This window comes from Sinohyriopsis cumingii, chromosome 7 (genome assembly GCF_028554795.1).
Source record: "Sinohyriopsis cumingii isolate HCF-2022 chromosome 7, ASM2855479v2, whole genome shotgun sequence".
NCBI classification, from domain to species: domain Eukaryota; kingdom Metazoa; phylum Mollusca; class Bivalvia; order Unionida; family Unionidae; genus Sinohyriopsis; species Sinohyriopsis cumingii.
The window spans coordinates 71,256,787-71,284,200 of NC_142967.1; the positions used below are offsets into that span (position 1 = coordinate 71,256,787).

At 34.6% G+C, this 27,414-nt stretch overlaps 1 protein-coding gene across 3 annotated transcripts in view; it reads right to left on the reverse strand.

Moving 5' to 3' along the window:
• Nucleotides 1–1,360: 1,360 nt before the first annotated feature.
• The window catches only part of LOC149795493 (uncharacterized), a 38,056-nt gene continuing 12,002 nt past the window's right edge, over nucleotides 1,361–27,414 (reverse strand). For 2 of the 3 annotated variants that reach the window (XM_089965299.1, XM_089965298.1), the window contains 4 exons: nucleotides 10,285–11,873; nucleotides 9,721–9,951; nucleotides 8,011–8,238; nucleotides 1,361–6,060 (listed from right to left, as the gene is read on the reverse strand). In XM_089965299.1, the coding sequence (XP_089821425.1) occupies nucleotides 5,887–6,060; nucleotides 8,011–8,238; nucleotides 9,721–9,951; nucleotides 10,285–11,838 (2,187 nt within the window). In that variant the 5' untranslated portion in view covers nucleotides 11,839–11,873 and the 3' untranslated portion in view covers nucleotides 1,361–5,886. Of the gene's footprint in view, nucleotides 6,061–8,010; nucleotides 9,394–9,720; nucleotides 9,952–10,284; nucleotides 11,874–27,414 lie in introns of those variants that run through there. The other variant, XM_089965301.1, reaches the window with a different exon arrangement.

A 27,414-nucleotide genomic window follows, 5' to 3' on the forward strand; every position in this document is an offset into this window, starting at 1 on the left:
AATGCATATTATTCCCGTTATGTGTTTATTTGGGTAATGCTGAAGAAAAATAACTGGAAATTTCCTTATGGGTTTCTTATTGTGAATTTTTGGCAATCTTATCACAAATTGTGTTAATTTACCCTCGCGAAATAAAAAAGTGTGAGATGGAAAGTCTCTCGCGAACGTTTCGAAATCTGAAAATCGCAAAAATTGTAAGAACCACGAAAATCGCTCGATTTGATACCAATAGACGTTCTTCGTGGTCATGGATCTATAATCTTGATGAAAATATTTTTTATTACATTTTTATATCAAGGAACATTTAAAAAGTATAACTGACACTTAATTATATAAGAGAATGCCAATACAATAAATTTCACGGCAAACACAGAAAACCAGAACTTAAGTATGTGCAATAAAAAAGCATTATAGGAACGAAAGACTAATTCATTTCCGATGGAATTAATGTTGACATAATTGTTAAAACATTCTACATTAGATTGGTATAAAAACCATACAAGTTTCCATTCACTGGAGTTGGATAATTTTTCAGCTTTGATAAACAACTGATTTGCTGCACTTTTTGAGCCTCGTGCTGCTAAACAGCTGTCTCCCTGTTCTGCACCTACTAACATAGCCTCACACCAAGAATCTTTGTGTTGATTTGTCCCTAGCAAATTAAATACAGGATATAAAAAGTAAGTATTCTGTTGTCAACTATAGTGCAGAGATTGAAGTTTATGAAATATATAATGGAGGAAAATTAAATCCATTTACTAGTCAATCGGTGCATGCCAAACTATTTTATAATGTAATTTGTATCTCCCCACCTGTATACTGTCTTTCTTGCTGGATAGTAATTAGACGCCCAATACGTATACTGACCATTACTCTTTTACATTCTTGGATGACAACTTAAAACAGAAAATATGTACGACACTAATTTGGGCGGTACTCTAACCACACAAAAAGTAATGCCGACAGATGATAAGAATGATTGCTGCATCTCGAGAAATGTTTACCGTGCTCATGCATTATTAATGTGAATAACTCAATAAATGCAGTGATTTTAATACTTTGTCTCATGTTTTTCTTAATTCTCTATTTGTCTCTGCATTACCACACAATATGTGTGTATTTTGCATGTACTGATTCATCAAGCAAGATACTTTTGCACAAAGTAATTTAAAATATATGACTAATAAGACAAATTACATCCAAAAATATAACTGTCACAAAAGAGAATCTACTCTGAGAGACGGGACTCTTCACACAGTTCCTAAAAGTAATTTTAAAGAATGCAAAATACATTTATCATTTTTACGGCTCCGCGGTCATATATTAAGTAACAATAAGAATAAGAAACAAAACCAACAAGTTTTATAAAACTTAATAACCAATTTATTTATCAAAGTAACAAATGATAATGTTTGAGAAACTTACAGTATTATGAAGTGAATCCCAAAAAATGCTGATAAAGTTCCATGAATGTCCAAATGAATGAAAAGTTCCGTATCAATTTCAAAACCCTGAAACGTACTAGTCCACCAAGAATCGTGACGTTGTCAAGATGGTGTTGGCCAAAACTCCTCTGAATAATCCACAATAGTTCCAGAATACTATTACAGTCCAAATAATGAGCACTTTCCATTGAACAATTCAAACAACATAAAACCCGTCTGGAGACTTACAACAGGAACACAAGAAATGAGGCTGACCCCAAAATAAGAATGAATTTGATTGCTCACTGCTTTCCTTATATATACTTTCTCCTGCGAATATTTCCCAGCATACTTCACATCGTACTACTCTGTTTATCTCGAACTCACCTATTCATATGACCCAGTCCAACCCATGGGAAGTTACTGAATTCTTCTAGAGCACCCCGAACACCATCAGCCAATGATAAATTGACCCAAATTCTTCAATAAGGCTTATTATTAAAATTATTATTGGTAATTATCAGCACATACGTAAGCCTATATTTATATATCCTATTTAATTTCACGCTCTTAACATGACCAGTCAGGTAGGCAAAATCTAACTAAAGATAATCTGTACAATTTACAGCCATGAACAAAAATCATAGAAATTTGATAAAAATCATGATCCAGGAGTTACACAAAATATAGATATACATAATACATTTTAGTGTTCAAGTTCAGACAAAGCCCCGTACAACATAACATATGATAAATGTAAGATTATGGGTGACGAAAAAGTAGTGCATTCATTATTTTCATGTTCGTCCAGTGAGAAGAGCGCATACATCCAAGGCGATTGTATATACAATAATGCAGTGAATTTAGGAGTTGGCAAAACACCATTCCACCACCCAACTTTGCGCTGTTACACCCAGGTAGAAAATATCACAAAATAACAAGGCGATTAATGTGGCGACCAAAACCAAACTCTGCCTCTATGGTAAATTTCATACCAAGAAGATTGTAACTGCACCTGTACAGTAAATAAAACTATTCAAATGAATGATGATGAAAAATCATGGTCTTTAGACAGTCTATTAGAACTTGAATATCAATCTGACAGGGATGAAAACCATGTGACAATTGATCTAGATGGTAGTAGCTACTGGAAAGCTACAAAGTTTCATGGGGCTTATATTCCATAATTTTTTGCATTTTACTTGCATCTGCTCCAAGTAACTCCAATAATGGTCTATTTGTATTGTAATTCCTCAACTAATGACACAACAATGAATGCGAGATGCACATAGCTGTCATGGATACACACACTATCTCAACCTCTATAGGGATCGGCATGGATACACAGAATATCTCTACCTTTATAGGGATCGGACCCCTAATTCTTTTCCCATCAAAATTAATGTCAATATATATAAAATATAAAAATAATTCTGTATTAGACTGGCATACAAACCATTCATACTTCCATTCGGTTGTGTTAAAGAAAATTGTTTTCAGCTTTGAAAAGGCAGCTGTTTCGTAGCATAAATTTAAGCCTTCTTCTTCTAAATAGGGTCTGCACATAATATCACACCCAAAGAGTCTATATGCTAAATTATAGTAGGAAATTAAATTTAGGATATCAAAATAACAGTAAATATTTTGTTGTCAACCACAGTATATAGATTAAAGTTTATGAAATTTAGAACGGAAGAAATTTAAATCCATATACTGTCCAATGGGTGCATCTCAAACTATTTTTACTCTTGTGTGTAGTCCTCCACCAGTAGACTGATTCTTTGACTGTAAAAGAACACCTATATGATCTGAAGAGATCATATTTCAGAACTCTGTATGATTTTCATCGCAACTTCTACTAAATGAAGCATAAGTAATTCACATTTACACTTTAGACAATATGGTTTGTGTTAATCACTGAACGACCTTTACGTACTTAACCCTACAAATTCACACGATAAAATCTTCAAATGGTTTGCGCGCATAATTAACAGAAGGCTACTCCCTAAATTGGACAATAATATAAGTAATCTCTATGAACCAAAGGTAGGATTAAGTTCGTTGTTATGCATGAAAAACCAACTGTCAGTTAACATCCATCGTTAATGAGGAAGAGCAACCTAGTTGCTAGAGTTGGTCGCCTAGGCACTGTTTTCAGCGTGAAAGATAAAGCGTATTTCTTTCCATTATACAGATCAATATAAACATCGACCATGTGGATCTACTGTATGAAAAAATTGGGAAATCGTTAAAATCACACATGTCGTCGGCGTATTCAACCATTATACAATTTTGATTGAGTAAAATTATAATAAATGAGAAATAACAATCCATTACGTCTTTTCTCGATGCGTAACCTTTCATCGACACTAAGTGCAAGATTGTGCTGACGTGCCGTTAAACCCTACACATGCAGACATGCATGTCGAATATCAGTAGCACTGGTCCATCTGACTGATTTACACTGTACGAAGCACTCATGCTAAGGGGAATAACTATGAGGTATCTTGAAAGTCGCGTATATGTGGTACATTTTCTTTGTTAACGTTAATGTGATGAAACAGAGGTTAAAATATTTGAGCTAATACAATAGATAAGAATAGCGAAAGCCGGGAGTCAGATAAAGTAACAGTGCCTGTAAGTGTATTCTGTACAATCACACGAGACAAATATATTTTTAAAAATGACGACAAAAATCTCTTGTTCCTGGATACAAAAGTGAACATTGTTCACTACTAATATTAGAATCACAACGGTTTTACCACCCTGCCAATCAAACAGGTATCATATTTCTATAAAGATATCATGTGGTTCTTAAAAGCATTGTAAATAGATACTACCTGCATTTTAAATGTCATAGATACTTCGTGAATGTGTCGTTTAAATGAGTAGTTACCTTACAAACCCGAGGGCGCACAGTGCATCTCATAAAGTGAACGAGGGACTCGTCGGATCTGTTTACTTAGATTATGCCACGTACGATGACATAAAACCTGATTCCCATCAGGGAAGAAAGCAATACTTTTAAGACAAATACTCAATAGTTTTGCTACTTTCTAGTCAAGGTCCATATACGTCAATTTTTACTTCAGTTTATAACAATTGTCATCTGATTCTAATTCTTGTACTATTCAGTACGTACGCCGAAATTTTGCCGTGTGATTTCGAATCTTTTTTAACGTAGCTTTAACAATTTTTCAGTCATATTGCTACAATGTCTGCGGTGTGGCCGTTTAAAGTGATGGCTAGTACTTGGGCATCATGTCGCAGACACGTAGCATGATCCCCTCAGTCACATTATCCTGACACCAGGCCGACCAGTCCTAACACTAACATCGTAATGATGAGCGCTAAGCGAGACAGCTGTCAGTACCATTTGTGTAAGTCTTTGGTATGACTCGGCCGGGGATCGAACCCACGACCTTCCGCATCCGAGGCGGACGCTCTAACCACTAGGCCACCGCAGCGGTCGAAATTTTGCCGTAATTAACTTGATATTTACTTAGGCTGCAAAGACCATGAATCATTTTAATGCTGGTAAAAATGGAAATGTACTATCCGGCGAATTCAGTATCGTATGGAAAATATTAGTTGATTTATATTATTTTTTTCTCAGAAAGGTGAGCAACATCGTCATTTCCCAAGATTCATGTTGAGCTTGCCTCCTAAATATCAACCCTTTGCACATATAGAGCAAATTCCTGGGTACTGCATCAATTGGAAGTGGTGTACTTGGGACAGTTCAGGTATTACTTGAATCCGATCGAAAAGCTACAACATTTTATTTGCTGTGGTTCAAATCAAAATATGGGCAACTAACGAAAGGACTGGCGGCAGGTCATAAGTCTTAATAAATTCAGCTGACATTCATACTTGATGAAAGTCGGTTCGGAAATACAGTCTGAATCGGTAAAGGACTAGCAAACCAAATGCCAGATCACTTAATTTATACGAACATATGTTACATATCATTTAATTCATCTATGATCGTGACGAAACACGTATATATCCAACGTAGATAGGAAACTGTTCAAGAACTAAGATTCAATAATCACAACAAGCACTGATTGACTTATACTAGACATCTGGTGGACAAGGGACACAATATGAGTTTTTGGGGTCTTTGTTTAGCTGAACTGTAAGTGGAGTATGAGGTAACCAACTTTAAATAATAATAGAAGAAAGGTCCTTTCGAATATAAACTGCTCTTATGTACGGAAGCCACCCACTAAGATTATCTGTTAAGTTTGATCACATGTGTACATAAATTGTATCAGTGTATCTTCCCGTTTTACGAACTTGCACATATTTGACTCGTCCTCTGAATAGTACACTCATAAAGGTTCATATATCAATAAAGGGATTACGAAAAGTTCTACTAAGCTTTCCGGAGCCATCATGGTAAAGGCGTGAAAATGGCAGAATGTTTACTGCCACTGGTGACGCTGGATTTGAAATGTTTTCAAGGCAGGCGTTCTTCCAAGTATCTTATGGCGTTTTCAACATTTTCCTTGGAATCTGATGCAAATCGCACATAAAATCTCAGGAGACATTCTGGTTCCATATAAAGCTTTTTACGGTCCTTTTTGCAGTCTTCGGTTCGCCTCGATCTCTCCTTTGTAACAGCTTCAAATGCCTGACAGATAAATGAGACTGAGTTTAAAACGAGTCTTATCTGACTGAATATCACATACAGAAGAAGCATAATAGATTAAAAGTTTGTATATATATTAAAAACAAAGCATTAATGTCAAAGGAAAGGAAACAATGTAATATTTTAAAATAACTTGTCAAAACATACCTTGCACTTTTGTAATTGATGTAACTTCACGCCGGTTCTGTTTAAAATTGGTTTTAATTCATCTAAAGCTACACAGTCACTTACTTTTTTCTGAGTTCTTAAGTGGTATTAAAATGATTCTGCACGACTGCACTGTTCGACTGGTGTCTGCAGTCCATTTACAGTCAAAAAACAAATTCTTTCAAATGTATAATGGGAAGTGCACTCCGGCTAAGAAGTTGACAACTTTAATTATTTTCCTTGTCTGGTCTTCTAGCTAAAGAATTCAGAATGCATATCTTCAAAATGACAACAACAACCTAACGTAGTTTGCAAATATCCCCCAGGAGAATTTGAGAGAAGAATAGCATTATCGGAAGGCAAAAGAGAAGCTTTGAAATTCGAAAATTTAACTTTATGGTTTCCCTTAAACATAAGAGGATAATATGGATTTGCTTTACTTATTTTGTTTTGGTAGTTTTGTCATTCACCCCACCCCACCCCCGCCAATATATAATTTTTTAACAAAACACCTGATCAAGAATAGCTTGCATTCTCTGACATTAGTACAAAGGGAAAATCTTTGTCAACGTTCATAAAATTTCGCCCTAGGTACCGGTTTAAATATCTCGCCACCAGTATCCAGTCTCATCACATAATGCAGAGGAAGTCTAAATAAACGATGTTAAAAAAAGCTACAAAATAGACCTGGATATATATCTGAACTGTCTAAAATTAAATTGCAAACATCATTTGAAAAGCAAAATATAAATCAACTTTAACGGTTAAAACAGATGTCATTTAATTTCATTTATAATGATTGTCGTGAAACATCAAGGCATTAACAGAGGTATATGGAGAGACGAGCAATGGACTCTGTGAGAGATAACACATATATACCACATCTTATCAAGCAAGAATGTGCATGCTTTTAACATAGGAGGACATATGTCCTCATGTTACAATGTTAACGTTCCTACACATAGCTGTACCAATAATAAACACAGCCATACACTTCGTTTGCATACAGTTGAAGGACGAAAATAAATATTGTATTGATGCATTTTATGATGTAGAACATGTACGTTTATTGTAATCTGTATCGTAACAAGCATAACAGCGTAATGGGAAGCGTACAGGTAGTACTCTGTAGTTATATATAACAATTCTGTATTTGTTTCGCTCAATAGAAAAACAACAGCCATACGTGTAAATGTGTTGATCAAAACAATTTGGGAAACATCATTTTTCTACCTCAGACAGCCAATGTAGAGATGAAAATTTTGTTAGTGACTTCTAAATTTTAAAGCCGATCACCCCTCATAACTTCAGTAGAACGGTAAGGTAGTTATTTTGAGGGGTTCACTTCAGAATTTGAGGTTTCCAGTTAGCTGCTGCATCCTTCAGTTTAAAAAAACTTGTATCCACTGAGAAATAGATGGTTTTACAACAATATTAAGAATCTTTGTTCTTTAGAATGAGAGATATTTGTATTGTAAGCTTAAATACAATCCAGCCAGACAACATGTTACAGTGTTTGGCACGGTAATGCTCTAGCTGTCCTATGTTAACTGATATTTGAGAAATTGAGTATACAAAACTAAAGGAGGAGTCGATTCTGGAGATATGACATTTTCCACACTCCCCTTATACTGAGATTTGGTTGAATTGAGACGCTCTGTATCTTCTGTTATAATCGCAGCAAGGTTTGTCTTTCTCTCATTTCTCTCGTACTGTTACCAATTTTTTCTCCATTACCGTTGGTGAAAAAATTCCGTTTCTAAGGGTAAAAAATTTGAAAGATACCTTGATGACGCTTGAATTCTCTGGAAACACGATGATTGATATTTCTTTTACTGTCGTTCGGCTCAACGCGCTTTTTAAGGCAAACCTTGTGACCACGTCATACATGGCTGGTGCGACTTTGTCTGGTGGATAATCAAGAGTGCCCGTCCCAAAAACTGGAAAAGCTATTGACTTGTATTCGTCCTTACTGGCCATTGCAAGACACTCGTTCATCATGGTTCTTACTGTCTGCAATCAAACGGATAACATATTTAAGACTGATAACTCTGTTTCGCTGACTTTATTAGAAACAATATTTTTCGCTTCATTTTTGTATAGTACGTGCAGATGAGATTGTATAATTGGCTGCAAAATTTACACGTGTAAATGGTTTCGTTTAGTTTGCTGCCTGTAATCGTTTTCAAAATCATTTTAAACGAACATACAATTGGTTGTGAGTGATGCAGGAACTATCGGTTCCAGTAAAAAAGCATACTCCCAACCCTGTGCTTAAGACGACTGTTCATTAAGATTTTTCTTTAAATGTCTTTTTAATGTATGGACGATTTTCAAATCGATTGTGAAATCACTGGGATAAATTCATGGTTGACGAGAACTGGTTTTATCACTCATCATGCATCACGCTGATATACTATTCTTGCTCATTAAGCATTCTTAAAACGATACTATTTACCTTGCAAAAATATTCGTTAACAAAACTTTTCATGAAAACATTTTATTTTAAAGACGCACAGTTTTACGTTTTTAAGCCGCCGTAGACTCTGTTTGTCACTTAGATCATACAAAACATTAAATACGCATGCCCAGACAGTATCTCTGTTGTAATATAAACGACAGTATTAGTAATAAACAATATCACAACAATCCTAATGATATTGTACATGTATTGATAAGAGGTATCATAAAAATTGACCTTTGTCATAAAAAGGTAAACAACGTACAGCAAATGAAACATTCACATTTTGAGCGGGGTATGGCAGGTTATCAACAGTTTACATGTAAACAGCCATTACTCTGGAGCTGCAAGCCTAACACGTTGTTCGGAGAAAGGTGAAGTTTTTATTCATTTCCATGAAACGACATTATGTCGATTATTGTATACCATCTACACGTTTAGAAAATCTGGTAAATGTTGCAGCCTTAGTTTTACCATATGATTGAAACTTAATATAGCGCAAATGTGTGAAACGATCGTGTTGGTCTTTGGAGGAGAAATTCATGATAAATTTACTTTAACAACAATTTGATGGCGTTACGAATTATATTTCGATACGCACTAAACTGGAGATGTTCTATGAAAGCCGAACCAATTAGGACGCGAAACATATCCTTGGCGACAACATCTACGGACATTCTTCTTTCATTTTCTGTCTGACAGGAGTTCTGAATTAATAAAGATATGTATAAAGGATAAAGGCCAATCTACTTTCTACATCAGCATTTCATGTCTGTCAAATATCAAATGGATTAATAATACACAGTTAATGATTATATGAATACACTTAAAAGTAAATGAACACCATTTCGTGCTTTGATATGTTCAACCAGAAAGCACATTAACAAAACACAGTTGTCTTTAAATAGATTTGCATCAAGCAGATATGCATGAGATGGTGTGTACAAAAGTTTCATATTCTGTGGTGAAATATTTTGGGCATATGAGGCACAGATTGACATGCAAACAAGCAAAGATAGTTGAACCAGTCTTACTTCAATGGCCTTTTTTTCAGCAGCGTTCATCAAAGGTACAGCATGGTAGACTTTCTTACAAAGCAGCCTTCCTACTTCACTCCTTACAACTTTGCCCTCTTGAACACCCTCTGGATATTGCGTTTGAATATCTTGCTGGAGCCTGGCACCTGCTATTTTACTCAGGCATGTGGCCACCTTACCTTTGTGCAGTGTCAGGTCTGGAGCAGCGCTGTTCACAATAACTTCAGCCTGTCAAAACGATTACTTGTGTATTTATTTATTTATTTATTTACTTATGTGTTCTTCTTTCTTTCAGAACTCAGAATAAAACCAATGAAATGTTGGAAATCACATTGATATAAGTATATAGTAATTCATCTAACTTCATCCCACTATTTAAATTCATATTATTACATGACAGTATATGTTATGACGAACGCTTTATATCTTAGATTCATTGGTGAGCTACTAATATTGTATACCAATACTGTATATGATTGTTTGATATTACACAACTGTTAGTCATGTTTTTTCATTTCACTTACTACGCAAGAAAATAGTTTAGATGATTAAAAATCTCACCGTTTGTTCTTCAATATTTCCCATAACAATCTGAATATTTGTTTCTCGATGACATGTTCGTACGACGCACCGACATTTCTCCATTACCTCACTGATTAGTCGATTTCCTTCTTCGCTTTGCAAAAATTCGATAACATCTGGTCTTGCAACCCATGCTACTCTTATTGAAATATTATCTATCACCCTGCGAACTTCACTGATGCCTTGTGTCGTTCCATCTATCCGAACTTCACTATGGGACTCGCGTCTTATTTGCACCAGTTCTTCCTGAAAATTATTCTCAACAATAACTCGGCAACTTTCCTCGAAGAAATCAAGCTTGTGGCTATCGGACTTAATGACAACAGACTCTGGGATAAATCGCTCCAGAAATTGTTCTATTTCATTTGCGACCTCTTCGTGTATGTCACTGGTGGAAGTTATCTTGATCTTATCATTACCGCATTTGATAATCAATTTTTCATTAAAGCTTTTCCGCAAGCGTTCTAATTGTAATCTGCATGCACCAGAAGATAGAACGTTCTCAGGAATTTCTTTAAATGTCCGGGATTCGAAACATTCTTGTATACATTCGGCGCAAGAGTTAACTGTTCCTTCATCAGGTCCGACTATGCACACAACGCTACCATCTATTATCCATCCTAGGTCTGGTCGGTCCGAAAGCTTCTCTATTTGCTTCTTAACAAATTTATTTGCAGCATTCATTTTCAATATGGCCAGTTCTTCCTCGTGTAAATATACAGCTTTCTCCTTTTTAAACGGCGATTGACTTCGAATTGTAACCATTATCTTGATGACATCTTCCTCAAAACCAACCACATGTAAACTATCACCATCGATTTTAATATCAACCGAGGCAAACATCGATGCATTTAGATTTGGCAAGCTCTCTCTTTCATCCTGTTGTAATATCAACGACCGTCTTATTATGCTTTGTTTATCCATATCATTGGTAAGAGTCACTAGCACGTCCAACATATTTTCTTGTTCGTAAGCGAAAACTACTTCTGTTTTATTCCTTGGATCATCACAAGTATAGGCAATTACAATGTTTTCCTTCAAATGTTGACTCAGTTTTTTTCTCACAATATCAAAGTTTTCTTGTTTATCTGGGAAGGATTTACTGTAGGTTTTCACTGTATTTGCAGCTTTGAACAATTTTGTCACTTCCATTTGCCATTCCGCTGCCTCAGAATCGGACAAACAGTTAACTGTTTGAATACAGATTATTCTCCCATTTTCAAGGGTGAAAGCTTTAGTGTTGTATTTTTCTTTCAAGTCGAAAGATAATGTTGCATTCGCTGTAATAATGTTGGCATCATCAAGGATGGTTCTTCCTCTTCCTAAATAACCGCAGATGTAGGGCTCAAGACCGAGATCATCGAGTTTACAATCCATCTGAGTATGCATTTTCTTCTCTTTGCTAGTCAATATAAACCTTATTATTTCTGGTTTTCTTCTGAAGATTTCTGGTCGATCAGCAAATAGGTCACTGGACGAGATACTGCCGAGGCTTAAAAAGTCCGAATCTACTTCAACAAATCCTGTCGCCATTTCACATATTTCTCTTCTATTGCAATCAAGTCTTTCTACAAATATAACAGATCATCAAGTAATAGCAATCAAGACTTTCTACAAATGTAACAGATCATCAAGTAATAGCAATCAAGACTTTCTACAAATGTAACAGATCTTCAAGTAATAGCAGCGAAAATCTTTTTAAAAAATCATGTCGCAAAATATTAAAATTCGGACCTAATATATATTGTGAAAATTTATATTTTACGATCACGCAATTTATTTATAAGCAAAAACAGATTTTTATTCTTCTCTTTCCTATTTGATATAGTTTCCACGTGCAAAGGAAGTGTATAAACAATTATACAGAAGATGTATTTAAACATAAAATGTGTATCGATCACACCCGCAAAGCGTAAGATTAATGCCTCTTAGTATGATTATCATCGCAATTATATTATCTTTATTATTATCATCATTTGTAATATCATCATTAGTAATATTATTATTATTATTATTATTAGTAGTAGTAGTAGTAGTAGCAGTAGTAGTATTACTAGCGGTAGTAGTATTGTTGTTGCTGTTGTGGCAGTATAAGTAACATTGCTATCGCCTCCATCACCATCATCATCTTTATCTTCATCACCATCATGATTATCATATCGGTAATGCGAAAAGAAGGTTACATATATAATTTTAAATTATTTTAGCCCATGATATACTTTCCAATGGTACGTTTTGTACTCTCACAAATATGATGCCTATTCAATGAAGCCAATAATTAAATAGTTCCGTTTGATTTAGTAATTTCAAGTTATGTTATAGTTTGGTGAGAGGATAACATCAGGAACCTTCTTAGAGCCATTACAAATATTCTTTCCTCTTATGTAGAAAATATTGGATTCTTAAGAGATCATAATATGTAATTAGGAGATCGTTCTTTTATTACATTAAATCTTTCTCACAGTTGCTAATATGAACTCCTACAAGGATTCCAAGACTGTAAATTAAGTTCAAAACGTATTATCACAATGACTCGCACAGAGGAGAAATAGAATAATAAATCACTACGTAACTTACCAACTAACAAACTAACTACAAAACTATTAAATTAATACGGAGAGAATTTTAGGAAGCTGTGTAGATAACAGAAGTAGCATAGTGTGGCACTTGAGAAACAAAAATGGCAATTGGGGAACAATGGGAATGAAAATTATAGTCGCCATTTTGAACACGTGACCCTTGGGGGACAATTGGAATTCCATGGTTATATGTCAGCAAGTTTCACACTGATGTAGCTCCAGGGACAAGGGAAATTTAATGTTAGTCTTATCAGCCTGACACTTTACATTGCCACTAGATATTGTTTTTGGTCTCGAGTATAATAAGGACGACTGGATAGGAGGCAAAATGCAACGTTATGTAAAACATTAAAGTTTCTTATGTTTGTGGGAGAGATTACAGAAACAAACAATCGTCAAGTAGTGTTGGGTAATGGTAAGTGTGAGTTACAAACCTTTGAAATCTTATCAGCAGTGAAACGTCGCTTTATAGGACTCAGTAGCGTCATTATCATGGCGAACCCTTGGTTCTAGCAGTTCTTTGCAATACTGTGACATACTATAGCTTATCGTGAATATGATTTTAAAATCTATATATTACACTTAATGATAATTGTAGGAGGGATGCAGAAGTTGCAGGGCATTCGAATCAATCAGATCCGCCTCCAATGTGATAGACATCATCCCAAGTACTTAATGCAAATGTTTGTTTCATAAGTTTAAGTATATGAATTCAATTTAACCTGATATTGAAGTATTTAAGATAATGCATCCTTTTTGGCATTTCAAATCCCATGCCGGCATCATATTTAAGTGCTTCATTAAAATACTTGCGCTATGCGCGTTGGGTTCTCAATTACTATTCATATCCTTATGTTAGTCAGAAGGCGTCTAACTTTGGCTAGACATTTGCATTTGACGGCAAGGTTAGAAGAGTAATACGAATCGTATCTTTTCAACTCCAGGCATCTCCGTAGCTGCTATTCATTTTTAATGGCAGTAACTATTTAGGTCAGATTAATTTAGAACAGGGGTGTACAACCTTTTTCGGGCAAGGGCCATATTGCATTTTTTAAGAATACTAGAGGACCGCAAACACTAATTTCTTTAATATAATTACTGTTTACAGGCCAGATTTCTGCGTTGCTTTAATTTGCCCCGAGGTTCGGACAGAACACGTTCGCGGGCCGGATCCTGGCATAGGGCCTGGGGTTCTGCACCCCTTTTTTAGAAGAAGGTACCAATGGCAAAGTATACAACCTGGCACCATGCTAATAAACTATTTTCCACTTTTACAATTAAAAGCATATTCAATAGCGTCATTACCTTAATGTTTAGGCAATGAACAGAGCTAGAGTTTAATTAAAGCTTTGCTAACAAAATTACTCAACTGTGCTGCAGAATATTTCACTGATTTTACATCAAAATTACAACACAATTATCTTGATGAGAAAGATAAAAACACAGTTGAATATCTTTTATGATGGAATCACAATTCAGGAATATTAAAGAGTTGCTTAGACAGATGGTGTCTACCCTGATTGTTTCCAAACTTAAAAGTAATCTCAAAATATTCTTAAGGGATTGAGATGAAATGTTCACTGTTGTTTGCGTAAAGATGTTCTTTTTCTTGTTCTTTTATTCTTAGACTATTCATTTTCAAATATTTAACGATTTCTATCTAGAATGGTTACTCATGTACTAGATGTGCATGGTTTCGTTCAGATTTTGTTCTCCTTTTTAGTAGGGTTACCAAAAAGCGAGTCAAGTACTTTTGGTGAGAACTTCTATATTCGGCATTTAAAAGATGATACATTTTATGCTCCATTCTACATGTTTATTATGTTCTTCACGTGTGACAATTTGATACAATACACTCGTGTCTCCATAAATTGTATATTAAGACGATAAGAAGTATGTTTTTAAGCAAAATTAACCTGATGCTTCTCGCATTTATGTGATTCACCAATACGTTTGATTTTAAACGGGAATGCCTACTGGATACCTGATCAAATATGTTAATACCCTTATAAATGTGGCAAAACCTTTTGCAGTTTCTTTGAGCGAAAACTGTTTTTTTTAAAAGAAAAAATGAATATTATTTTGATTTAAGGATAATGAATTTCATTTTCGCAAAAATGTTTTCTACATCTGACATAAAGTAACATTGTGTATTTAACTGATAGAATGTGGAAATTACGTTAGAAAAATTCCTTTTGAGTCATTCCTCAAATGAAATTCTGTTTGTACCGTTTGCATATAATATTTACGAAGGATATTCCTTGTGTGCTTATATGTCAGAATATGACAATCCGTTGTGCATTAAAATTATCGACAGGAACATAAACAAACGTTACAATGCTTTTTATTGACCTTACGCTGGCATTACCCACCTTAACCACAGTCTTAGGCTGATGCAGACATGGCTCCAGACCTATAAGTATGTGTGTTTTTAAAGGTCGTCAGTGGCATTACTTAACTTCCGGAATGCAACTGGAAGAGCAATCATGCACAAATAGTGCAGGTTTCTCTCTGTTTTTGCTCTATTTATTTTTGGGCAGCAAATGAGTATGCTTTAATAGTCCCTGATTTACGAAAGAGATTAGACATAATGAATGGTGCCACAGTATTTGAGATCATCCATTTCGTTCTTTCCATCATGAATCATAAATGTTCTGTGGCAAGCAATATTTGTTATGTAGATGGTATACATGACAGGTACACCATGTTGGGTTATTTTCGCAGCTATAACTTTTCTGATGTTTTGTATTGTTAAAAATGAGTAATATTAAATAAAAGTTGAATACAATTCAATTTTATGTTAAAGTTTTTATTAGTTGTACTAAACATTAACGCGTCCTTTTTTAAATTCTGCATTTATCTATATTTAGCGACTTAGTTTAAAGGGATCAGAGCGTTTCATTATATTTTCATTTCAAGGTGACTCAATCACTCGTATTGTTTTCTCTTTTGGTAGCTGATATTGCTAATAAGACTTAAAGAGCTTGTGGCTTGTGGCATTACAGTTTAGTTTCCATAATTTCCTCCGACCTGGCTTGATCCCGCTTAACTGCAAGGGCCTTTGGACAAATCAACTGCACGGTTAAACATATGAGCATGCTATCTCCCAGATTACTTCACTGAGCTGAAACAGATCACATAACCTCATTCTTTACCCATGCCTTTGTATTGCCTTAATCTTTCGTACAATCTTTACCGATGCCTTTGTATTGCCTTAATCTTTCGTACAACAAAAAAAGAAACATTTAATGTATCAACATTACATTTTACCTTCTATCCAGAGGACCTGTTTTGTACGCAAAACCAAAAACTATTTTCAGGGGAAATTGGAGAATCTGATGTTCACAAGACTAACTGTAACATCGCTGTGTACCCTGTGAATCACAATAATTTTAAACGTATGGACATTTTAACATGGAATTCTCACTGTTCCCATAGTGCCACAATTTTAAAATGGTGATTAATTTCCATCGTACTCCAAGTGCCGCACTACACTAATAACAGACGTGTTGCACAGAAACAATGAAATTAAACAATAATCAAATCGTAAAATCATGTAAATAATCAACAAGTCTTAACATTTTCTTTCTTAATTCTGAACAATGTACCTGATGAAGAACGATCTTAATACATTAAGAGACGATGGAGGATATTTTCTTTTCCTACATTAATACCCGATATAATTAATCGTATGGTAGAAAAGACGTCAGGGTTTAACGAGTGGATATCCAGTATCAACGCAAGATAATAACATTTCTTTTTATTATATACCAAACGTACTCCTGAAACGAAACTTAGAAAATGAAACTCGCTCTCCACCACCCCCAACTAGAATCCCCACCCCATTCTCCGGACTTTTTAGCCCTATTGATAGGATGATCACATCAATATCAGCAACTTAAAGCAGCAATGTCTGTAATTTTGTGCACTGTTTTTAAAAGGCCATTAAATTAATCTAATATAGTAACTTATAACCCACAATAATGTACAGAAATTATGGGTTTATCCAGAATCAATAAAAAAACCCTGCTAAATAAACGAGAAACAATAGTTTGTAAACAGGGACCCAGAGGTCACTAACTGGTAAAGAAATCTGAGATAACCTCATAAATTTCTGCTTCATCTCCATATAGCTGGCTTGCTAGCAATCTAGTGGTAGCAATTTTAAAATCGATCAAAATATAAATGGGTGACAAACCGCAAAAGTAAAAAAGAAAACGTGCAGCCAGCCCACGTTAATTGTTGATTTGCGAAAAGAAACGTCTATCGGCTGCCAGAACACCGAACGGAACTTATCGCTGGAGGGCATTGACGGATTGGTTAGGACTCTCAACCGGCACTGAAATAATCACGTTGCTGCTGGACAGGTAGGCTCATGTATATATTTACTCACTTGTCATAGACCTCTTGATTCAATATTTTGAACGCCTTTCTTGATATATTTTGTTATTACTGGCAGCGAATTTGTTTTGAATTACTTTGAAAGGTTTAAGAAAACAACAACAACAAAACAGGAACAATCGACTAATCGATATTTTGCCCTTGATTCTATATGTTTCCCCCATGTACTTTTGTGGGTAAAGGTATTGACAGGGTAATGGTGAATTCATAGCATATTCAGAACGGTCGTTTGTATGTGTATTCCTATCATGAAACAGGATCGACACATTGTGCTGAAGAAATGGAATAAAATTTCAGATGTTCTTAATATAGATAAACCCTCTATCTGGCAAAGGGAAAGAGTGGAGAGGTAAGAACCTTTTTAGCTTTAGGTTTATAAACAAACATACAACTATTTTAATTTGCCCCAACACTAAAGGATATATTATTATATGCCCATTTTTATTTATTATTTTATTTATTAACTTTGTACATTGTCAGAATCGTTCAGTATATTACGATATTGCACACCTTCATATTTCACTCACGCGCAGGACACGTGTCCAACAGTGTGTTAAAAACTACTTTGTAAACAAATATGTACTCTCGTGTAGCAGACTCTTAACGTTTTGGTTGATTAAATTTGTTTCTGAATGAACTAAAGCAGATGTTTCGTGGACTGCCGCATACCAGCTCCTTTGCTACATTCCGCGTTAACAGTTTTGATACAATGTTCCGATTTTTCCCATACAAATGCAGTAACCTAGTAACCTATAATTCCTTCACTGCTAAAGAACTATACTAAATAAAGACTGGTTTCTGTCACCATTTTCATGAGAAAGGAAATAATATTAAATGTCATGATTCTTTGCCTAATTGTGTTGGTCAAATAAAACTCTCCTACATTCATTTTGTTTATAGATTTTATTTCAAGCTGGAAAAAAGATCTTTGAACATTGTGTGATGTCGGTAATTTTGAAATAAATACTGCATATGGTAACGTCATAATTCAAATGAGATAAGTGTTCAGCCTCGCTCCACGAAGAAATATCAGCAGAGCGTGTATATGTAATGAGAAAAATCGTTTTCCAAATATCAGTAGTACATGTCAAATTCAAGCTAGAGAGTGTATGCCAACATATCCGTTGAGCCTAAACTTTGGTAATGCATTCGACAGCCACACGGTTGAGCCAGGTTCAAATCTCCGAAGGGTGTTTATTTCTTGTTATTTTGCTAATCTTTAGAATATTACAAATACTAGATATTATTAATAAATATTTTTAAACGGCACTTTTGGCACATTATTGGCTGTATCGAACCCGCGATACCTCCCAGACCATAAGCGGTGTCTCCTGGAGTTATCTCCCATTTCGCCGGCATAACGTAGCCAATGAAAAGTGCCGTTACAAGCGGCAACAGCAAAAACAACTCGACCTTTATTACAATGCTAATCCTTTACCTGGCTTCTGTATCTAATAGAAAATAAATACCTTCCGCTAACGCCCAGTTGAATCTGCTTCATGTGCCATAATAAGTACGTATAGGTGCATGAAATACACGTAACTGTGTTTGGATAAAGTATGTAAAACAATATTGGTATTAAAGCTTTACAATAGCTACGATATTTTTTACCGTACATAGTCATAAGTGAATGGAAATACCCATATAATAACATTAACACAGTTATTCGTGTAAACTGAATACCCCCCCCCAAAAAAAAAAATAAAAATAAAGGTGATATATGCTATTTAATACCTCTTGTACGGGTTTTAAGTTTAAAAGTGTTATCACTGCTGTCTAAACTGAAGACATTTTTTCCAGGTCAAGTTTGTTCCATACAGTGTGAAATTTGTTAGTTGCGTCGACATCATGAAATGGACGTGGGGTTTGATATCAGTATGTTTTGCACCCTGCTCATTAGAATGGCTGTTTAGACCTATTTAGGTATGATTGGACCCCAAGTGCACCTACTTCCTGGAAACCGACACTACTTGAACGGGAAAGATTACAAATGGATCCTTAATGTACGGCATTTATCTCAAGCGGTATAGATTACATATTTCCGTTCTCAAGTTTAAAAAAACATGTATATATTTTTTAAGTGTTGCATTACTTTGTCACATAACAGTTATGTAAACCTGGCGTTGATGAAACTACACATATTGGGACACTAGTACTTGTTTCATTTTATATAATTCATTAAATTTAGAGCCTATGTGATGTTCCACATTAAAAACGCTTTGCCGTGCACAGATATTTTAAGGACGAAACGAAACTGCTTCATGATCGAGGAAACCTGACTTGCGAGATCAGTAAATATTCTCACGATATCTTAGTTAACATTAAACAGGTATAGATAAGTTTTGGACAAAGAAGACAAAATAAATCTATTGACTTAACCCAATTTTGAATTGTTCAACACTTGGGTCTTACGTTAGTGTGTGTATGTGTGCCTGTGTGTGTTACCATGACATTTAGGAAAGATATTGTAAAAGTACATACATCATTTTCAGGAACAAGGGGATGAACACCTGTATTTTCAGTGAATAAGACAATTTAGAAGCCAATAAAAAGGCCCCATTATCAATCCTATAAGCCAACAATATTAAAGTTTCAAACGCAAAACAGTTTTTAATGTAATAACTAACATTCCTTTTAAAGCAAACTTACAAATAATCTCATGGTGACTTGTTAGATTGACCGCTCCGGTGGCCTAGTGGTTAAAGCGTCCGCCTCGGATGCGGGAGGTCGTGGGTTCGAACCCCGGCCGAGTCACACCAAAGACTTCTAAAATGGTACCACCAGCTGCCTCGCTTGGCGCTCAGCATTAAGAGGCTAGTGTCAGGACTGGTCGGCCTGGTGTCAGAATAATGTGACTGGGTGGGACATAATGATACATGTCTGCGGCATGATGCCCCAGTGCTAGACATCACTTTAAGCTGCCACAATGCAGACATCGTAGCGATATGACGAAAATTGTTAAAGCTACGTTAAAAATCTAAATCACACACACACACTTGTTAGATTGATTCATCGTGGGCTGGGTTTATTTCTGGTCATTTGGAATAATTAAAACCTTATTTTTAAGCGACTCTATACCACAACAAAAAAACAACAACTAAATTATGACATTTTACATTTAGTGAACATTTTATAGATGGAGAGAATCAAAAATGCATGGAAAAGAGGAAAAATTGGCATATCTTTTTTATGTATACTTAACACATAGTCTCCATGGCAATCATCACGAGGACAATTTCTTTTTGTGGCAATAAATCAAACCACTTTATACCTGTAATTTACATCATGCAAAGAAATTTGGAGAGGGGGCAGAAAATGGCTCTTATTCAATATAGTCCGGTTTGGAATTCATTTACCTTATAGGCTTTTCTAAAATACTGTAAGACCTACTTCTCTTGACAGACGTAACCTACTAACAATGGCCAGGTTAATACTTTGTTACATACTTACGTGCATACGTATATGTGGGCTGAGATAGTTTTCTTGGGCCATGTTACATCCTCACCAGCAGTATATGAAAACTTGAAAAACCTAAATGTACACCAAGTGTTTCTGAGATTTCAGCAGCAGTGTGTGTGTGTGTGTGTGTGTGTGTGTGTGTGTGTGCGTGCTTGGGATTTTTAACGTAGCTTTCTTTAAACAAATTTTCAGTCATATTGCTACAATGTATGCAGTGTGGCACTTTTTAGTGATGTCTAGCACTGGGGCATCACGCAGTAGACTGGTAGCATCATGTCCTACCCAGTCACATTATCCTGAAATCAGGCCGACCAGTCCTAACACTAACCTCTTGATACTGGGCGCCAAGCGTGGCTGCTGCTAGTACCCTTTTTTCAAAAAAGGTATTTGGTATGACTCGGCCAGGGTTAGAACCCGCGACCTCAGGAATCCGAGGCGGACACTGGTCACTTAGGCCACAGGAGCGGTCTTCATCAGCAGAATCTCATGAATAATTCATGAATGACAGTAATATAGTGTGTCAGGTACATATAAGAGTTTCATCTAAAGAGGCAGTTTTAAGTTTGGACAGTCCTGATCATTGTACCCAGTATTACAGCTATACATTAATGGAACCTGCACACCAAGAAACTTTTCTTAACCGTAACCATGGAAAACGTAATCGTGGAAAATCATACAATCTACATATGACATTCATACCAACAGTAGCTTTGGTGGTGATGATTTCTCATCCAGGGATAATGGCATTAATGGGTATAGCTATCTAAGTATTCATCAGTCTGCAAGGCTAATGTGTAAATAATCCAAATTTAATTTTTTTTTCACTCTTCATGATTTGATAACAACATAATGAACATTTTTTCAAGTGATAACTTTCTCAATAATACCCACAAAATAAAACTTTATTCAATCAAAAAAAATTCCAATTGTACAACAGCAATAATTTAATGCTTTATATTTCTAGCATTCCAGTTGAGATTAGAAATGCCCACTCTATTTCCTTCTTCAAAACCCAATATATCCAGTGGCTTCAGAGATGCACCTAAAACAAATAAATTCCTTTGTATGAGGGCCTCAAGGTAGATTAGTTCTTAGCTAATTGTGTTACTCTCTTTAAATAAGGTCATTATTATTATTATTATTAAGCTCAGATCAGAAGTGACCGGTACCCATTTCATCATATTGTTCATTTCTTACACTGCATTTCATCAACCTCATTTCAATAAATGCTTAAAATCTTTCCCTTAAGTGAACGTCTGTATAACGTATGGTAGGCAGCAAAAACTTTTCTAGAAAAAAGGCTAACATTCCCACTTCATAAAAAGAATAACTTATGCGTGTGAAAATCATTCTTTTTATTTGATAACAAATTATATCAGCTTTACCAAAGCAAGAAACATAAAGGGTTGTAAACTGTGTTATCAAAACTGAAGTGTATTGAGGGTACATTATCTTGCTGATATGGCCTACTGCAAACATAGATCATGCATTATGTTATAAAATATGCAGTCAGTTGGATGTAACATTCTTTGCTGGACTGTTCAAAGGGCAAATGGATTCATTAATTAGAAATATTAGTATGAAAGCGTTTGATAAATTTATATCAAATAATGCAGAGACTTTGGAGACAAAGCTTTTTGTGATTGTTCTTTCCTTTACTTCTCTGTTTCTCTCATACATGAGATAATTGAAACCTGCTTTGACAGTCGATTGCAGAAAACTACAGTATAAGTGCATGAAAGAATTCCTATCTCAAAATGATCCATTTTCTGAAGGTACTTACACACACACACACACACACATATATATATATATATATATATATATATATATATATATATATATATATATATATAATGACTCTGTGGTCTTAAACTAAGTAACAGTGAAAAGCAACAAGAAAGTGAAATTTAAACAGAAATTACAGTATTGTGAATTAAACCCGGAATAGTCCTAAGAGTTCAATCATAAGTAAAAATGTATGAAGTTCCAACTGAATTCTTGTGGCTTTGTAACTAAATTTCAATATTAAATGTGTCGATTTGCCTGTAGTTTCAAAGAAGCTGATGTGTGAATAGCCTGGAATGAGGTGATGTGTTAACAGTCTTTGAACATATCTTAATAATACAATCAAAATGTTCCTGTCTGAATTCACTATATTTGCAACTTAATATTTAAGCTCAAGAATGTTATTGAACACTTCATAATTCAGTGAATAATAAATAAATGCACCAAAATTAACAAAAACTGAACACAACAATAAGACTGGTTCTACTTCAGATGATAATGCAAGAATTAATAATCCTAATGTAAACAACTATATATATATCCCTCCATTTGACCCTGGTCACAATTAGCATTTTCTGTAAATAATCTGTAAATAAACTTCATGGGAACTTTCTCTTAAGGAACTTTCTAAGGTCAGAATCAATAATGTATCTTTAACCAACACTGGTGTTAATGTGTTTACAATTAATAATGATCTAAATATTCAATCCACAATAACAAAAATATTAGTTATGTACTATGTTGTTTACTAAATGAATGTCACTGGTCAGGTATATACAGATATGTTTAACATATAATCATGGAAAAAAGCCAAAAAGCAACACAAATTAAATATACATCACTATATATATATATATATATATATATATATATATATATATATATATATATATATATATATATATATATATATATATTGGACAAAAGCATCATGAATCATTTTTGGTACTGGTGTAGAGAGTCCACTACCTACCTCAGTTCTATTGCAAGTCCTATAATCATTGTATGTGTGTGTTTATTCAGCATATTTAATATCCATCATTTGCAAAATATAAGACCATAGTAATGAAACATTCAGTATAAGACCATAGTAATGAAGCATTCAATATAAGACCATAGTATTGAAACATTCAATATAAGACCATAGTAATGAAACATTCAATATAAGACCATAGTAATAAAACATTCAATATAAGACCATAGTAATGAAACATTCAATATAAGACCATAGTAATAAAACATTCAATATAAGACCATAGTAATGAAACATTCAATATAAGACCATAGTAATGAAACATCAAAGCTGTCTTCTTGTCATACCACTGAATAAGACTAAACTGATATGTTTGTAAGAAGGAAAGCAACTACATCCATTCATTTGACTGAGCATGGAATCTATTATGGTGTGCTGGACTGAGATCACATTCATGGTGACCCATCTAAAGGGCTGACTATATACTCTATTATCTAGCTGGCTGTGTAAAAAAACATGATTAGCCATCATTCTAAAGATATTTGGTAAACACTAATTTCCTTCCATCCTGAAAATACTGCTGTTAATAATAATAGTACTAAAAGAAAACTTATAAAATTATAAACTTTGAGGAGAGAAACATATTTTTAAAAATCTCATTTTATGATAATATGGATGTTGTTTAAATGGCAGTCAGGGCAAAGAATATGTACAATTTACATACACAAATAAAATAACTTGATACTATTTTATCTCAGATTTCTAAGTACATGAATCAGACTCTTGCACTGACAAAATTCTTAGCACATGGTCAAAAATATTCATTTTCATTTCCAAAATTGCCAAGACACAAGGTCAGATTATGTAATCCCAAAACATGATAAGGTACTGCCATTACAGTCGCCAACAATTAAAACGGAATATGTGGGATAAGTTGAAATTCCATGTGTACTACAAACACCAGTGGGTCCTACCAGATTGGATGGGACACATTGAATCTTTGCAGGACAAACTCAAGTAGATCCCAAAAAGAACAGAATGACTAGGAAGGTTGAAAGACTGGTCAAAGCATTGAATAACACTGTCATCTGATGATTAACAAGTTTTGCACAAATTTAAGGTATTCATTTCAACATATTTCATGCACACACTGTAACAATGATCTCATCAATTGCATGTATATCATGGTGTTTATTTTGTTCCACCTTCATCTGTAATAGTTTCAAATTGTGCGATGACTTTGTACTTTTCACCTTGAATTACACTTTACAAGCTTGCTAGACTAATTATTACAAAGATGTACTCTCCTTAAATGAGTATTCAAGTCAAGTTTAATTTGAATTTCTGAGTCAGTTACCAGATAGTTATATTGTCAATTTTTAGGTCCATATATTCTTAGCACACTGCCAATGTAAATTTTGAACATAACTCTAAAGTAAATACTTTGTCTTTTCTATTACATACTGAGATACTAGAACAAACAAAACGTCATTTTCGGTATGTCTTATTTCATGTGACAAGAAGAATGCTGAGACAGAAGTGTTCCACAACCTGATATTGCTTTACTGTGCCAAATTTTTTGCTTACTGCATATAGACAACACCAGACATGTAATGAGATACTGTGTGAGTAATACTTTATATTTCACTTTTAATATAGATTTGTGCATGGAGTATCATGGTACAAGTAATCCTTTTTCTTACAATATAATCCATTTTGTTTAATGTTGTGAAATTTTATGGTTTTACAATTTCATTTACATATCCAAAGACTGGAAGGAAGGCAACCTTCCCCAGGAATAAAACAAATTGGTGAAACTTTCCTATGCTCAGTGGTATATCTCATATAAAAAGTTCATAAGAGTTTTCTATTTGTAAAGAGCAATATTTAGCTTTACTTTTCGATGATCTAGAAAATTACTTCATTATCCAGTTTAAAGTCTTCTAGTATGCTTAGTATTTCCACTGGTATTATATCGATATTATACCTATCCACTATAAGAAGTTGTAGCTATTTTGGTACAGTATTGAATTTTGTAATCCATAAGTCCAAGGCGTGATACATATCCAAGCCACAGTACGTGGAAAAGGCCTTTATTTCCAATTTCATCTGCATGATGTTCTGGATTTAATTCCGTCTTTCAGTATATGATACATCACAGCCAATATATTTGGTGGAGGAAAAACCCAGGAATACTCACTGACCCAAGTGAAACTATTGGCAAGCTTTCTAACAAATCCACATTGGCTGAACCTGAGACTTGAACCACATGTAGGTGAATATTAAACATGTTTACCTTAATTACATACCCATAATTTGGAGACATTTCTATAGCAATACATGCATATTATTTGTATAAGTATCACACAACATTCAATAAAAATGTGAACGTTATGTTGTGTATCCAGCATAGATGTAAAGGGTCCATATATATATATATATATATATATATATATATATATATATATATATATATATATATATATTCCTGCAAGAAAACAATCATCCTCAAGACGCTAGTTGACAATTCAGGGATAAAGCGAAGGAAGGAGATACACTCATAGGTTCCAGAAATATCCATTTTGTTCCAGTCAGACCCAAAACAATGCAAGAAATTGCAGCTGATATGGTTTCAAGGAGAAATCAAAATCAGTACGAGTCTGGTGCTGTTGATAAACTATTTGAGGGATAAAATTCCAAAAATGCAATGAAAAATTGAAACAATTTAATACAATTTTTAAGGGTTTCTCAGAGTGCTCTGATCCCAGTGTACGTGGCTTTACAATCCCATAATTAACATGTCTTACTGTCTTTCATAACTGAATCCCAAATTCAGTATTTTACTCATGAAACATACAATCTTTCTAATCGTCCTCCCTCTGGAAAAACAAAAACAATCCAGACACTGAGTGAACAACATTTACAATTATGTTATTCATGCAAGAAAATGAAGATGTCTCTAATCTGTCTTATAAAATCACTGCTGTCTAAATACTCTTATGAACAATAGGAACTTTTTTCTTGTTACCGTCTTATGTCAGTATATTTATGTCTCATCTAAAAACTGTATTAAAGCCTATATTTTCTTCTGCTGCAAATAAGGTGCATGAAACCGCATCTTTTTCAAAGGTTCATAGTAGAAATTATTCTAATATGCCACTTGTACATAGCTGCCAACCTTCCAGGCTCACAATTAGTGAAAGTAGGGATAAAAAGTCGTGAATTTAGACAAGAATTCGTGAAAAATACCATGACAATAACTCCATCCACTCTGACCATTCCGACCGTCAATACTACACTATATAAAGTTCGCAATATAAAACTAAAACACTACATATATGCAGAAATATTTATTTATCAAGACATGATACTGTGACAGACTTAAACTTCCTCAACTGCTTGATCGTAACTTTGTTTTCTAAACAGTTCAGACTTCTTGCCGGCTAAAGTCTTATTTTTCCTCACAAGAGAAAATACACTTCGCTTGCACTGTTGCTGTGAGGAATGCACAGGAGCTGCAGCACTTTTGGTCCTTCCACAGGAAAATTTGGAATCGATTTTCAAGTCTGGCAACATTTGTCAGAACAAATGTTTAGCATGGTCTCCAGCTAATAAAGGTAGATTGTGTTCGACAAGAAAACTCACAAATAATGCTTCAGTGTTGGTAGCCTGCATTTCCTCCGCCAATTGTTTAAAATATTCCGGAGCTGAAATCTGCGAATTCTTAATTTTCCCAACTTCTATGTGTTTTATGCAACCGACGTGCTTCCTCACATCGTCTTTGCGATGGCGCACTGAGTGCAAAAAGCATGATGAATATCGATGTTTAATAGCAGAATGCACGGCCAATTTTTTATTTATTCCAAATTAAACTTCACTTTTTGAGTAATAGAGTTCTTTTTTCTTAGT